At 59.8% G+C, this 13,734-nt stretch overlaps 2 protein-coding genes across 3 annotated transcripts in view; one reads left to right on the forward strand and one right to left on the reverse strand.

The window, feature by feature from the left end:
* Positions 1 to 31: 31 nt before the first annotated feature.
* On the forward strand, positions 32 to 8,350 carry ZBTB48 (zinc finger and BTB domain containing 48). Of its 2 annotated transcripts, none has more exons than XM_011230588.3 (11): positions 32 to 178; positions 684 to 1,380; positions 1,882 to 2,123; positions 4,721 to 4,832; positions 5,436 to 5,528; positions 5,914 to 6,000; positions 6,146 to 6,300; positions 6,942 to 7,078; positions 7,160 to 7,324; positions 7,800 to 7,888; positions 7,990 to 8,350. In XM_011230588.3, the coding sequence occupies exons 2-11, from the start codon at positions 691 to 693 to the stop codon at positions 8,284 to 8,286; spliced, it is 2,067 nt and encodes a 688-aa protein (XP_011228890.1). In that variant the 5' UTR covers positions 32 to 178; positions 684 to 690; the 3' UTR covers positions 8,287 to 8,350. The 2 variants fall into 2 exon arrangements, with proteins under 2 accessions (XP_011228890.1, XP_002923896.1); XM_002923850.4 differs by having other exon boundaries at positions 46 to 178; positions 688 to 1,380.
* A 1,763-nt stretch (positions 8,351 to 10,113) lies between these two features.
* Positions 10,114 to 13,734, reverse strand: part of KLHL21 (kelch like family member 21) — an 8,465-nt gene continuing 4,844 nt past the window's right edge. The window contains exon 3 of the mRNA XM_034671153.1: positions 10,114 to 13,398. Coding sequence (XP_034527044.1) covers positions 13,105 to 13,398 — 294 coding nt within the window. The 3' untranslated portion in view covers positions 10,114 to 13,104. The remainder of the gene's footprint in view (positions 13,399 to 13,734) is intronic.

Consider the following 13,734-nt stretch of genomic DNA (forward strand, 5'->3'; position numbering starts at 1 on the left):
GAGCCTTTCGCCCCGTCCGGCGCGCCCTGACGTCACGTCCGGCGGCGGCGGCGGCGGCGGCGGCGGCGGTGTCTCCGTACGGTCGGCAGGGCACGTAGGGTCTGGGCAGTTGGTCTGGGCGCCTTGGAGACGACGAGGTCCGGGGTTGGTGGAGCTGACGCGGGGAGCACGGGCCCGGGTGAGTAGGTCGGGGGGAGCTGGGCGAGGGAGGGAAGGGCTTCGGGCCGCCGTGGCCGCCTTCCGCCCGGCCGCCCGGCAGTGTGGGCGCGGCGTGGGTTCTGCTCACCTGTCCGCACCCACAGCCCTCCCCTGCCACGGGTCCTCTTGCCGTGCCAGGCAGGTCAGTTCGCGTTGATCGTCCCGTCTCTTTTCCCACACTGATTCCTTCCACCTGCACCTCTTCACGCCCCTGTCCTGTTCCCCGCCAAGCCATGCTTCCTCCCCCCACTCTCTCTGGCCTACCCAATATGGGCTGCTCACTGGGCCCCCAACCCCAGGGAGGCGTTCACTCCATTCCTGGCTCAGCCGGCACCCTCTGACCTTGACCCAAGCCTTGGTTGAGATAAATGTGACTGTTTGAGTAGAGTGCACCTCCCCTTTCCCTCTCCCCAATCCAGGGGCTTTCCCTTGCTACTCCTGGGTTGGGCTGGCCAGGATGTCACTTCTGCCTTCCTCTCCTCCAGACAGACCATGGATGGCTCCTTCATCCAGCACAGTGTGAGGGTTCTGCAGGAGCTCAACAAGCAGCGGGAGAAGGGCCAGTACTGCGATGCGACCCTGGATGTGGGGGGCCTGGTGTTCAAGGCACACTGGAGTGTCCTTGCCTGCTGCAGCCACTTCTTCCAGAGTCTCTATGGGGATGGCTCAGGGGGCAGTGTTGTCCTCCCTGCCGGCTTCGCGGAGATCTTTGGTCTCCTGTTGGACTTTTTCTATACTGGTCACCTTGCTCTCACCTCAGGAAACCGGGATCAGGTGCTCTTGGCAGCCAGGGAGTTACGAGTGCCAGAGGCTGTGGAGCTGTGCCAGAGTTTCAAGCCCAAAACCTCAGTGGGGCAGGCACTGAGTGGCCAGAGTGGGCTGGGGAAACCTGCCCCCCGGAGTGTGAACAGCCATCTCAAGGAGCCGGCAGGCTTGGAGGAAGAGGAAGTTTCGAAGTCGCTGGGTCAGGTCCCCAGGGACCAGGAGATCAGTGGCAGTCAAAGCCCTGAGAGGCCCGAGGTTGGTCTCCCTGCCCAGAGTGAGAGCCCCTCCTTCCACCGTGGGAAACTCAAGCAGGCCTTGAAGCTTTGTCCCCCAGAGGACAAGGAGCCTGAGGATTGCAAAGTGCTCCCAAGGCCCTTTGAGGCTGAAGGTGTCCAGCTGCAGGGCGGGAATAATGAGGTACTGTGCCCAGGGTGCTGGGAATGGGAAGGTGGTAGTCAGCGAGGAGAGACTGACATTTTTCTGGGATAATCTGGACCCCAAGGTAGAATCTTTGTTACGTGGGTCTGGAATAGGTTTTCTACAAACCTAGGAGTCTGGCTCCATTCTGCAGCCTCAGGCTGACCTTTCTGTGAGTCATAGCTGTCGAGGGTTGGCAGCCTGTTGGGGTTGGAGATCTGGCTTCAGGGTTACAGGTGTTTCCCAAGGGTAGTGAAATCCAGCCAAATTTCCAGCTGCCCACAGATAGAGCCTCTCCCCTCCAAATCCAAGATTCTGATGTGGCCTGCCCTAGGACCCTGATGGGAATAGTCACTGATAAAGGGAATCATTTGGTGATGTGTGTGAGTTGGGTGGGCCTTGGGATGGAACTGGATGGAGCTGGCTGCCGTGTACATCTGTCTCCAGAACTCCTGCTGATTAATTTGGTGACCTCGCTTCCTGCTGCCTTTTCTGCTCTAGTGGGAAGTGGTGGTTCATGTTGAGGACGACGGGGATGGTGATTACGTTTCAGAGACTGAGACCTTGCCAACCAGGAGGAAATCAAACATGATCAGAAAGCCGTGTGCTGCTGAGCCAGCCCTGAGCGCAGGTTCCCTGGCAGCCGAGCCCGCTGAGAACAGAAAAGGTACAGCGGTGCCAGTTGAATGCCCCACATGTCATAAAAAGTTCCTCAGCAAATATTATCTAAAAGTCCACAACAGGTAAACGGTCTGTTTTTTTAATTTTCTTTTCCTGTCCACCATTCCCTTGTTGGGGGAGGGGCCTTCACTCCCCTCTTCTGGGCCATGTGGGGGCTGGGGGCTCCATCGCAGACTCACGCAGCGTCTCACGTCAACTTGCCTCTCGTCATCGGAGTAAGAACCTGGCCTTGGGTCAGATTTCTTCTTCCTCTCTTTCCTACTCTGAGCCCTCTGAGTGGGTTTGTGGACACCTTGTCAATAAGTTCCACCCACTGTGGACCTTGATCTGTAGCTGCCTTCTGCCAAGGGGATGAGAGAAACCCATGGCCTCGTGCTGTATTTCTGAAGCCTGGCAATGTGGGCTTTAGGCCAAGGATGTCAGTCTTTAGGATTGGTGCCTTCTGTGATTCTGGGGAAATGGTAGCCCTGGAGTATTAGTGGAGCGTGAGGGATCATTTGTTTAAAGCTGCATTGTCTGAAAAGGTGACGAGATGTCATATGAAGCTACGTTAACTTAAAATCAAAGTAAAAGTGAGTTCAGTTTCTTAGCTGCAATAGCCACATTTCAAGTGCTCCGAAGTTACAGGGGGGCCCTGGCTGCTGACTCAGCATGGACAGAACATTTCCATGGTCAGTTTTCTTTTCTTTTTTTTTTTTTTTAAAGATTTTATTTATTTATTTGACAGAGAGAGAGAGAGACAGCCAGCGAGAGAGGGAACACAAGCAGGGGGAGTGGGAGAGGGAGAAGCAGGCTCATAGCAGAGGAGCCTGATGTGGGGCTCGATCCCATAACGCCGGGATCACGCCCTGAGCCGAAGGCAGACGCCCAACCGCTGTGCCACCCAGGTGCCCCCCATGGTCAGTTTTCTTGACAGCGCTGCTCCAGGTCTCTGCAAGGCCTCCAGGGGTGGCAACTAGGAGACCTGCTTTCCAGTCCTGCCATTTCATGGTCCAAGTCATCACTAGTCAGATTTTTTGCCAACCCAGGTTGGGCCACACACACTCTCTCAGCGTGACGCTCTGGGAAGCCAGCAGTGACTGACTGGAGCTGTTGCTGGATGATGTTTGCTCGCCCTGCTTTGGGGCAGCTGCAGCCAGCGGGGTCTGGGGAAGTGCCAGTGTGGGAGGCCCCCTGGGGTGGTCCACATCTGCTTAATGCTCCCCCAGCGTGAGGCCTGGATGCAGGCACCGTCCCCATCCCTACCTTGGGCCGCAGGCTGCTAGACTGGCCCTGAGAACTGGGAGGGGATGATGCCCTCGTGACGTCATTGGGATGGGGATGAGGACGGTCTGCGGAGGGGCAGAGGATGAGAGAATCATCTGGTCTCTGAGAACATGTGAGAATGCTGCCGGTGCCGTTCAGGTGCTCTGAGGTTAAGGTTCATGTAGCTCCTTTGTTCTGCTAGGCGGCTGACAAGACTGTTCTGGGTGCTTGGGGTACCTTAGTGAATAAAGCAGAGGCCTCAGGGAGCCTGCCTCTCAGCAGGGCCACAGCCTGGAACTGACGGATGGCAACGGATGGCAACTTGACCGTGTGGTGGAAGATGGGAGGTGCTACAGAAGAAAGCAGGGGGAGAGCCCCGCCTAGAGGTTGGGGAGTTCAGGGTGGGGTTGGGTTGCAGTTTTAAAGAAAGGAATTTTGGGGCACCTGGGTGGCTCAGTCTTTAAGCGTCTGCCTTCGGCTCAGGTCATGATCCCAGAGCCCTGGGACCGAGCCCTGCAGCGGGCTTCCTGCTCAGCAGGAGCCTGCTTCTCCCTCTCCCTCTTCCCCTGCTTGTGCTTTCTCTCTCACTGTCTCTCTCTCTCTGTCAAATAAATAAATAAAATCTTAAAAAAAAAAAAGAATTTTAAGCAGAGTTAAAGGAAGTGAGGACCTTTACCAAGTGAATGGCTGGGTGAGTGTTGTGGGTCAAGGAGGGCCAGAGCAGAGACCCTAGGGTGAGCCAGTGGGTTGGCGAACATCAGGGAGGCCAGACCCGGAGAGCAAGGCCCCGGTGTGAGGGGCCGGCCAGCCATGCCTCCTAGGCCCCCGGCCTTTTCTCAGGGTGAGATGGTCAGTATTGCAAGGTTGGGAGCAAAAAGCGCGGAGGTCTGACTACATCTAAGGGCTGCCCTGGCTGCTGAAGTTCACAGCTGTCAGAGGTAGGCGTGGAGCATGAGACGAGGTAGGAGGCTTGGGCAGCAGTGCCGGGGATGGCCCGGCTGCGCTGGGCGGTGCAGTGGAGGCCAGGTGAAGTGGTCAGGTTCTGGCTGTGGTTTTGATGGTAAAGCCCATAGAAGTTGAGGCCGACTAGCTGGTTTCTCCAGCAAGTCGGGACCCAGGGATTATTTCTGTCTTTGCCGAGATGCTAGCCAGCTGGGCGTGCGTGGCTCTGGGGCTGCCCCTCCTGTATGCAGCTGTGCAGGCTCCCACGAGGAGGAGGGTTTCTGGGTGCACCTGTGCGGCTTCATCAGCCAGGTCTGAGCAAGCCATGTGGGCAGCCGTGGCTGGCCTCAGGACCACTCTTCCTCTCTGCTGTGGAGCACAGCACTGCCGGTGGCGGAGCCAGAGGGGCACTGGGTGAGGGAGAGGTGGGAAGTTGCTCAGGCCCCACACTTTCTGTGGCTTTTCCTGGCAGGAAACACACTGGGGAGAAACCCTTCGAGTGTCCCAAATGTGGAAAGTGTTACTTTCGGAAGGAGAACCTCGTGGAGCATGAAGCCCGGAATTGCATGAACCGCTCAGAACAGGTACCTGTGGGTTGGCCCAGGATTTGTGGGCAGGGGCACGCTGGCCTTTGTCTTCCTGCCATCTGAGAGGGGCCCCCAGGAGATTGTCCTAGGACTGTAAATTCAAGAGAGCTGGAGTGTCCTTGGATGCCATCGAGTCTACTCCCTGGTATTACAGGTGGGGACATCTGTCCCAAACAGGAAGGACTTTGTGGGAGGCATTTTGGGCTTGCCTGCATGGGCCCCTGGACTCTGGAGAAGGGGTGCCTCGGTGGGGGATGGCTGCTGTGAAAGGCCACCTGGCTACCTGCCCCCACTCCATGGGCTGGCCCATGTGATGTGGCCAGCTAAACTCCACCCTCTTCTTCCTAGAGGCCTGTTGCCAGGGGTGGGGGCTGTGGGTGAGGTCTCTCGGCCCCTGCCTCCAGCCTGGCACGGTGGGTTTGCAGTGCTCAGTGATGGTCAGGGTCAGGGCAGGCAGGTCACATGTTGCCCTCTCCCACCCTAGCGTCCCCCCCCTCGGGCAGACTCCTCCCAGCAGCGAGTGGAAGCCCGGGCAGAGGCTGCCGTCGCAGGCAGAGGCCCCCCCCTGATGCCGGCCCTGCTTGCCCCTCACACTGCCAGGTCTTCACGTGCTCCGTGTGCCAGGAGACCTTCCGTCGGAGGATGGAGCTGCGGGTCCACATGGTGTCCCACACGGGGGAGATGCCCTACAAGGTCAGGCATGGCCTGTCCCCAGGGCTGTGGGCGGAGGGGCAGCCCCAGGATCCCTCCTGCCAAGCCCCGTATGTGGGATGACGTTAGGCGCTTCCTCCTTGCTAGTCGTCAAGATGCCCAGCCTTCCCTACCCATCTAGTGTCCCCTACCTTCGGGCAGGGATATTGGCCCTTTCTGGGTCCTTCTTTCCATGGAGGACAGGCTCAGCATCCCTGTGGGCATGGCACTGGGGGCCCTCCCTGGAGCATCCTTTATGCAAGGCCATGGAACCTCCTGGCATCTTGGGCTGGGCTCTGCCCTTAGGTTCCTACCCCCAGAGCCTGGGGGTGGTCAGGGTCCCATTGGTGTGAGTGGCCTAAGAGGTGATCTTGGGGCTATTTTCCAGTGCTCCTCCTGCTCCCAGCAGTTCATGCAGAAGAAGGACTTGCAGAGCCACCTGATCAAACTACACGGGGCCCCCAAGCCCCACGCTGTAAGTGCCAGACTGTGCTGGGGACTGGGAGCTGGCAATAGCGAGGTGGTGGTCATAGCCAGGCAGGCTGCATGGTTTCTGTCGTGCAGAGGACCAGGGAGCCCCTCCCTGCCCTCACCCCGGTCTTGCTTCATCTGCCCCATAGTGTCCCACCTGTGCCAAGTGCTTCCTGTCCCGGACGGAACTACAGCTGCACGAGGCTTTCAAGCACCGTGGGGAGAAGCTTTTCGTGTGTGAGGAGTGTGGGCACAGGGCCTCGAGCCGAAATGGCCTGCAGATGCACATCAAGGCCAAGCACAGGTGTGGACTGGTGGTCTCTGCCCAGGCCTGGTCCTGCTGCTGGCTCCAGGCCAGGAGTGGGCCTGGAAGACAGAGTTTGCTGCGGCATGCGTGGGACTCTAGCCGCTCTGGTGGCAGTGCCTGAGGGATGCGTGAGTTGGCCAGGCAGAAAGTGGGGTGAGAGGATTTCGGGTTAAGACGAGGGCAGAGTCTTTTTTTTTTTTTTTTTAAGATTTTTATTTTTATTTATTTGACAGAGATAGAGACAGCCAGCGAGAGAGGGAACACAAGCAGGGGGAGTGGGAGAGGAAGAAGCAGGCTCATAGCAGAGGAGCCTGATGTGGGGCTCGATCCCATAACGCCGGGATCACGCCCTGAGCCGAAGGCAGACGCTTAACCGCTGTGCCACCCAGGCGCCCCGAGGGCAGAGTCTTAGTGTCCTGCGGCTCCTGGGATGGAGCTGGTGCCCCTTTCCTGGCACTGCCCTAGGCCTCCTTCCGCACCGCTGGTCTCAGCCTGGGCCTGGTCCCACGTGTCAGGTGCTGTGCTTCAGCCGTGATGGTTTCCTTGGCCCCAGGGCCAGGCACGCTCCCAGCTGTTGCAGAGCGAAGGGGGCTGCTTCCCTTGGTGATGGCTTCTGTCTGTGTCCCCGACCCGGACAGGAACGAGAGGCCGTACGTCTGTGAGTTCTGCAGCCACGCCTTCACCCAGAAGGCCAATCTCAACATGCACCTGCGCACTCACACAGGCGAGAAGCCCTTCCAGTGCCACCTCTGCGGGAAGACCTTCCGCACCCAAGGTGAGGCGGGCTCCTCCTCTCCCCGGGGCCGAGGCCCGGTGGCCGAGCCCCCACGGCTGAGCCCCCGCCTTGTCCCCACAGCCAGCCTGGACAAGCACAACCGCACCCACACGGGTGAGAGGCCCTTCAGCTGTGAGTTCTGTGAGCAGCGCTTCACGGAGAAGGGACCCCTGCTGAGACACGTGGCCAGCCGCCACCAGGAGGGCCGGCCCCACTTCTGCCAGATCTGCGGGAAGACCTTCAAAGGTACGTGGGCTGGTGGAGGCCGTGGGTGCGCCCCGTGGGGGGCCGGCCGGGGCTGGAGGGTCTCTGCAGGGTGGGGTCAGGCGTAGCATCGGCTTTCATGCGCTCCTTGGCACGAAACCTCCTTGCCAGAGAATCTCTTCTGTTGCCTGTGCATTAAAGACTGGAGCTCGAAGCTGCTGCGAGGTGGGGGTGGGGGCTGCGGAGGGTCCGGTGCAGGGGCGCCCTTGGGGTGCCACCACGAGCNCTTGGCACGAAACCTCCTTGCCAGAGAATCTCTTCTGTTGCCTGTGCATTAAAGACTGGAGCTCGGAGCTGCTGCGAGGTGGGGGTGGGGGCTGCGGAGGGTCCGGTGCAGGGGCGCCCTTGGGGTGCCACCACGAGCAGCCGCACACCCCAGGACTGCCTGTCCTCCCGGCACCTTCTGCCCACTTCCTGCGTCTCCTGATGCCGGGGTCCCTTCTCTCCCCTCCTGCAGCCGTGGAGCAGCTGCGTGTGCACGTCAGAAGGCACAAGGGGGTCAGGAAGTTCGAGTGCACGGAGTGCGGCTACAAGTTCACCCGGCAGGTAGGCCTGGGGCCAGCATCCCTTCTCCTGCCCCCCTCGGCCCCTGCGCTCTCTGTCCCAGGCCCCTCCTGGGCCCAGCTCTGAGCCCCCTTGCCCCCCAGGCCCATCTCCGGAGGCACATGGAAATCCACGACCGGGTAGAGAACTACAATCCACGGCAGCGCAAGCTCCGGAACCTGGTCATCGAGGACGAGAAGATGGTGGTGGTAGCGCTCCAGCCCCCCGCCGAGCTGGAGGTGGGCTCAGCTGAGGTCATCGTGGCGTCCCTGGCCCAGGGCGGCCTGGCCTCCCAGCTGCCTGGCCAGAGACTCTGTGCGGAGGAGAGCTTGGTGAGCCCGGGTGTCATGGAGCCCTCGCTCATCATCACAGCGGCCATCCCCGAGGACTGTGACACATAGCCGCCCTGCCACCACAGCCCACTTGGCCCCAGCCCCCCAATAAACCACATGGCTTTGGACTCCAGCGTTTCAGCCTATCTGGTGGTCGTTCCCCGGTAACCTGGTCTCCAGGGGTGTGCTGCTTTCCTGCAGTGTTCTCTAGAAGAAACGGTGCCTTGCCGGGCCATCTCTGCTCAGCCAGCAGCTTCCCCACCTTGTCGGGAGACCTCAGCAGAGGGAGATGCCCAGATGCTCTCTCCTCCTTGTCTTGTCCCTGTCAGGGTTCTAGAACTGGGAGCGGGGGCACTCCTGTTTCACAGCTGTGGTGCTGCCAGCAGGTGGGGGTAGATTCATTACTAAGCCTCTGGAGTCAGAACCGAGTGGCCAGGGCCCCCGATGATGACCTTGCTATCCTGACTGCCCCGCTAGCGTGCAGCAGATCCCACTGGGAAGCCCGAGGGAAGGGCTCGTGGTTAAGCAAGCTCTGGACCCTGGCTGGCCGAGGACCGCAGACAGGATCCTCCCCTTGGGAGGGTCCTAACTTGCTTTGCTTGTCCAGGGGGCCTGGAGTTCAGGCAAGGCCGTTTGGAATGACAGGAGGCCCTGCTGGTCCGCGGGTTCAGCAGCCACAGGGACAGCAGGGACGGGTGCCAGATCACGGAGGAAGATTGCGTGGGTGCTGGCACCCAAGTTCCTTCTCAGATTTATTTATAGCACCGTGACCCAACGCAAATGATTGCGTCACTTCCTCATATTTAATGGAATTAGTAACAGCACACACTGTAGACAAGGACTGTTGCAGTTATCTACGGCTGGATGGCCAGCCACCCCAGGATTTTCCTGGAAGCTGGAGGGCGGGGGGTCCGTGCCTCGCAAGAGCATGCTGGCTGTGGGCCTGGCCCCTCTCCACAGACTTCCTCGCAGTGTGGTGGCTAGCTGCCTAGGACCAATGTTCCAACAGGGCACAGCTGCGAGACCTTTTTATGACGCGGCCCTCAAGTCACACAGTGTCACCTTTGCCAAGCTGTGTTGGTTCAGGCAGTCACCAGAGCGTCACTCCCAGATTCAGGGGGAAGGGATGGGTGTCTGTCAGCCTGGCAGGGGCTCTGCTCAGTGCCTGGTACCGAGCAAATTCTGAATCCGGTAGTGATGGTCGTGACCAAGAGCGTCAGTCAGGCACTACCCAAATCCCATCACTGGGACATTCCCGAAACACCAGCTCCATGCTATGCCAAATTCCTCCTGGAGTTTGAGGAGGACAACGATCTGTTTCAGACCCAGAACCCATGTAACCATCTTTCCTTTTATTCCTTGACCACTGGGGCACTCAAAGACCGTATTCCCTGCCCAGGCATTGGCCTTTTCCTTGGAGTCTACGAGGAGCCTTTCTGAGCTTCGTGGCCCAGGGGACCCATGCTCTCTCCCCCAGGACTCTCCTTTTAAGGGCTCTCCCCCTACCCTGGGTCCAAAGTTTGTCCATTGCAGATGGGTTCTCATCCCCACTGGAGACCCCACCTTCAGGAGCGGAGGAAAGCAAGGCAGGGGGGCAGACTGCCAAGATGGGGAGTCAGGGAGGCCAAAGCTGCCCTAGAGTGGTGAACGGGGGTAGGACTCGGGCACCTGCACTCTGCACGCCTGGGGCTCAGCCTCCTCTCCCACCACTTCCTACCTCGTAATTATCTGCGGCCAAGAAAGGGTCTCAAATGCTTTGCTCTAAGACTTAGCACGAGCCCTGGGCACCCCAAACTCTGTCCCCTTCCCCTGCTGGCACGGGGACAGCCCTACGCTGTTCTGCCTCTCCCCAAGTTCCCAAGACACCAGCAGCAGGATAAAGACCATGACACCAAGTGTATAGGAAATAGTTTTATTTCAAAGTATATATTGAAGGCATCCCAAAATCTTAAAGAAGATTCCAGACACCGAAGCCTATAGAACAAATAAATAGGCAAATCTGCCCCACCCTCTGGGGTTGGAACTAGATGTTGGACACTGAAAGGGGTGTGTCCTTTAGTACATAAGAGTCTCTGAAATCATATAAATATAGAATACTTTGTAGCAAATCAGCATTAAATACAGGTCACTGAATTTTCATAACTTAATTTGTCTCATAGACTGAAAGTTCTGTACATCCAACTCCCGGACAGCCCCACCCCAGCTGGCCCATCTCTGACCCGTCAGTGTGCAGACATCCCTAAGTGGTGGGGGCTTCACAGCCCAGAGCCCCTGCCAGAAGGAACAGGGAGGGCGCGGGAGGGCCACCCCGGACCCCCAGCTGGGGTCTGCAGGAAGCTGCCGCCTCCCTTTCCCACCCCTGGCGTTCCAAACCGAAGATGGGGTCTGGGTGGAGAGGACCTGCAGAATTCTGGAGTGAGTGCGGAGCACTTCACTGGTGCACACGCCAGCCCCCCTCCGAGCAGCCGCCAGACGCGGAGGCGGCCAGTCCCGTGGTAGTGAGTCCTGGCGAAGTACCAAAAAGAAGAGGAACCAGGACGTGGGGCCCCTGCCACGAGGGAGCTGCAGGGGGGCCACACAAAGGCCTGAGCGGGCACCAGCCCTCAGCACTGATCACGCCTGCTGTGCAGTCGACAAAGGCTGGTTTTGTAAGAAAAACAAGGTGTCTGCAGTGCCCTGTTCCCAACAAAAAAGCGTTACAGGACACCTCCCCCTGTAAGTCACTATGGGAAATCCTTGACCTTGGCAGAGCCCAGCCCCACTGGAGGGCGGCTGGGAGAGCTCCAGCAACCATAGCACGTGTTCACCCTGCACTCCCCACCTGGCCTTCGCAGAGACAGCCCACGAGGTCCAGGCCTACGTTATTCCTCTGGGAGGGCACCCTGCGGATGACTGGTCAGCAGTCACCACATCTACCTGTGTGACATGTCCCCACACCGAGTGGGCAGGCCACAGTGGCTGGCACAGGGCTCCGTCAGTCCTGAGGAGCGCAGCCCTGCCCTCCCCCTGCCAGGAGACGAGCCATCCTGCCTGAGCAGCCTCTGCCTTCACAGAGCACGGACGACCCCTCGGGGTCAGCCTGCTGGGAAGGCACTGGAGCCAGAGAGATGCATCCCCAACCCAGGGAGCGTGCAGTCAGACCACTGCTTGGGGGAGGACAACACTCCTACCAGGAGGGGTGAAGGCAACACCTGGGGCGTGAAGAAGCCCAGGCCCAAGGGATCCCACAGCCAGGCCTGCCCGGCGGGGGAGTCCCAGGCAGGCCCACCACCCCGCCTTCCCAGAGTGCTGGGCACAGTGGGTGTGCGGAGGTGACCATGTGGGTGACGACTGAGGGGACGGGAGGGGCTAGCTTGAGCCGGAGCCATTCCAGCCGGGGTTTCCGGAGCAAGAAGTCTAACCTGACAGCGAGGACGCTGCACCAGGGCATGAGGGGGGATCCCAGCTACAGCTCTTTAGGCCATAAGACTTCCTTCCCACCCAGAACCACCCACACCCTCCAGCCAATAAAAGTGTTTCAGTGCTGCTTGTGAAGGGATAGTGCTAGAACATTTCTCTTCTCCTGGCAAGAACGCATCTCCAACTTAGTTCACTGGGAAAGGCAACTCAACGAACACTTGCTTTCCAGGTTTCTAATGAGGGAAATGCAAACATCTTCCTCTTTGGAAGCGAAACAAATCCAACCAAAGGTTACTTGGGGACCTTGAGCAGACAAGGCCACTCACTCCCCAGAGAAAACCAGGGACCCCTGAGCTGTGGTTTCCCGGGAGCTCCTCCTGCCACCCCCTCCTGGAGAAGCCCCAGGCTTTGGAGGAGCGGGCAGCATCACCCTGCCCTCCAGAAACGGCGGGGGAAGACATTAAAGACTCAATCTGGACTCTGCTTCTCGCTGACTCCCTCCCCACCTCCCCCTTCTTCTAAGGAGGGGCCAAACTGCATTTCAAACCTTGCAGCCAACCATGGAGGCTGCCCTGCCTGGGGCTTCCTTTGGAAGCAGCAGGATTCTTCACTGCCATGGGAGGGCGAGGGCACCTACAGCCACCTGCCTGGTGGGGCGTCCATGCCAAACTCCTGGGCCTCCCAGTGAGAAACTACACACTGGCACCTGCAGGCTTTCGCCTCTCCTGCATCCCCCAGGGAGGACGGTCCCAGAGAGGTCTCCAGGTCAGGTGGCAACATGGCAGCTGGAGGGGTGGGCGGATGGGGACACCCAGTGTTTGCCACAGCCCAGGTTCACTGGAGCTAGGATTTACTCAGCACGTCCCTCGGGGCTGCCTTCAAGCCCGCACTCCTGTCCGCTCCCACTGGCCTGCACCACTGGGATCACCCACCCCTGTGAGGGGTGTTTCGGTGGGACACCCAGCGCCGGGGAGGAGCCAGGCAGGCAGATCCCCTCCGTCCAGGGAGCTGGCTCACTGGGACGTCCGGCCCTGGACATGGAGTTCGGGACCCCACTGCAGCCATCGCCGGCCTGGTTCCCGACGCCCCAGACCAGCAGAGCACACAGGCCTGGGGAGGCAGACCTGGACCACTCCCAGATTCTCAGGGGAGGACTTGTACCCCACAAGTGGCCCTCCTCTCTCAGGTGGGAGCAAGGAGGTGTAGGCAGTGGCAGCAGGAGAGGTCACCTGCTGGAGCCAGAGACCTGTGCTGGCAGGGAGGCAGAGGGAGGGGCGTCTGCGACGGGCTGTGGTCCCAGCAGCTGGGAGTCAGGCTCTACATGCACAGAAACTCTCCAGGGTTCAGATCCTGAGGCTCACTCAGCAGCCCGAGCCCAGGCTCCACCTGCTGAGCCCAACCTATCCTCCTGCACGAAGGAGGGGCTCACCGCCCCCAGCAGACGTGCCTTGTCACCTGCACCGAGGCCCTCCCCGGGCCGGGCCGGGGCTAGTGCAGTTCATCGGGGTTCTGCGGCAGCCGCGGCCGTGCCACATCCATGTCACTGCTGCCACCGTCCAGTTCAAAGCCTCGCCCACCCGAGGGCATCTGGGGCATGAACTGGCGGAAGATGCTGACGCTGCCATGCCAGAAGGTAGGCTCTGGGAGCCGTCCCACGACACTCCAGGCCCGAGTCTCTGGGTCATAGGCCTCTACCACATCAGACAGTTCAAACGTATTGTCGTAACCACCGGAGACGTAGAGCTTCCCTCCGAGGACGGCCAGGCTTCCCCCCACGTGCACCTGCGGGCCAAGGGGGACAGGCAAGTGGAGGCTGGCAGCCAGGGCAGGGTGGAAACCCCCCAGTCTCTCTCCATGGAGAAGGCGCCCGGGACCCTTGGGAAAGCTGGCCTCCGTACCCTTCCCAGGACAGACCAACACCGCAGCTCAGAAAACAGGTCCCAGGGGGTCCCAGGCCATGCCTGGTCCCTGTGCTGCTGGGAGGCCATTGAAGCCACGAGTTTCCCTGCGAGCAGCATCAGCCTGAAGCAGGATCGGCTGTTCTCCCTGTCATGCAAGTGGGAAAACAGCCTTGTATGGCTGATGGAGGCCGAGCCAGGACCGGACTCAAAGTCTGGG

Source organism: Ailuropoda melanoleuca, chromosome 11 (genome assembly GCF_002007445.2).
Source record: "Ailuropoda melanoleuca isolate Jingjing chromosome 11, ASM200744v2, whole genome shotgun sequence".
In the NCBI taxonomy this organism is placed as follows: Eukaryota; Metazoa; Chordata; class Mammalia; order Carnivora; family Ursidae; genus Ailuropoda; species Ailuropoda melanoleuca.

What these genes read in the sequence shown, in the direction of transcription:
- ZBTB48 (XM_011230588.3), top strand. Translation starts at nt 691, where the DNA reads ATGGATGGCTCCTTCATCCAGCACAGTGTGAGGGTTCTGCAGGAGCTC. An exon ending in TGCAGGGCGGGAATAATGAG is followed by an intron (nt 1,381 to 1,881) that starts GTACTGTGCCCA and finishes TTTCTGCTCTAG; the next exon opens with TGGGAAGTGGTGGTTCATGT. An exon ending in GCTACAAGTTCACCCGGCAG is followed by an intron (nt 7,889 to 7,989) that starts GTAGGCCTGGGG and finishes CTTGCCCCCCAG; the next exon opens with GCCCATCTCCGGAGGCACAT.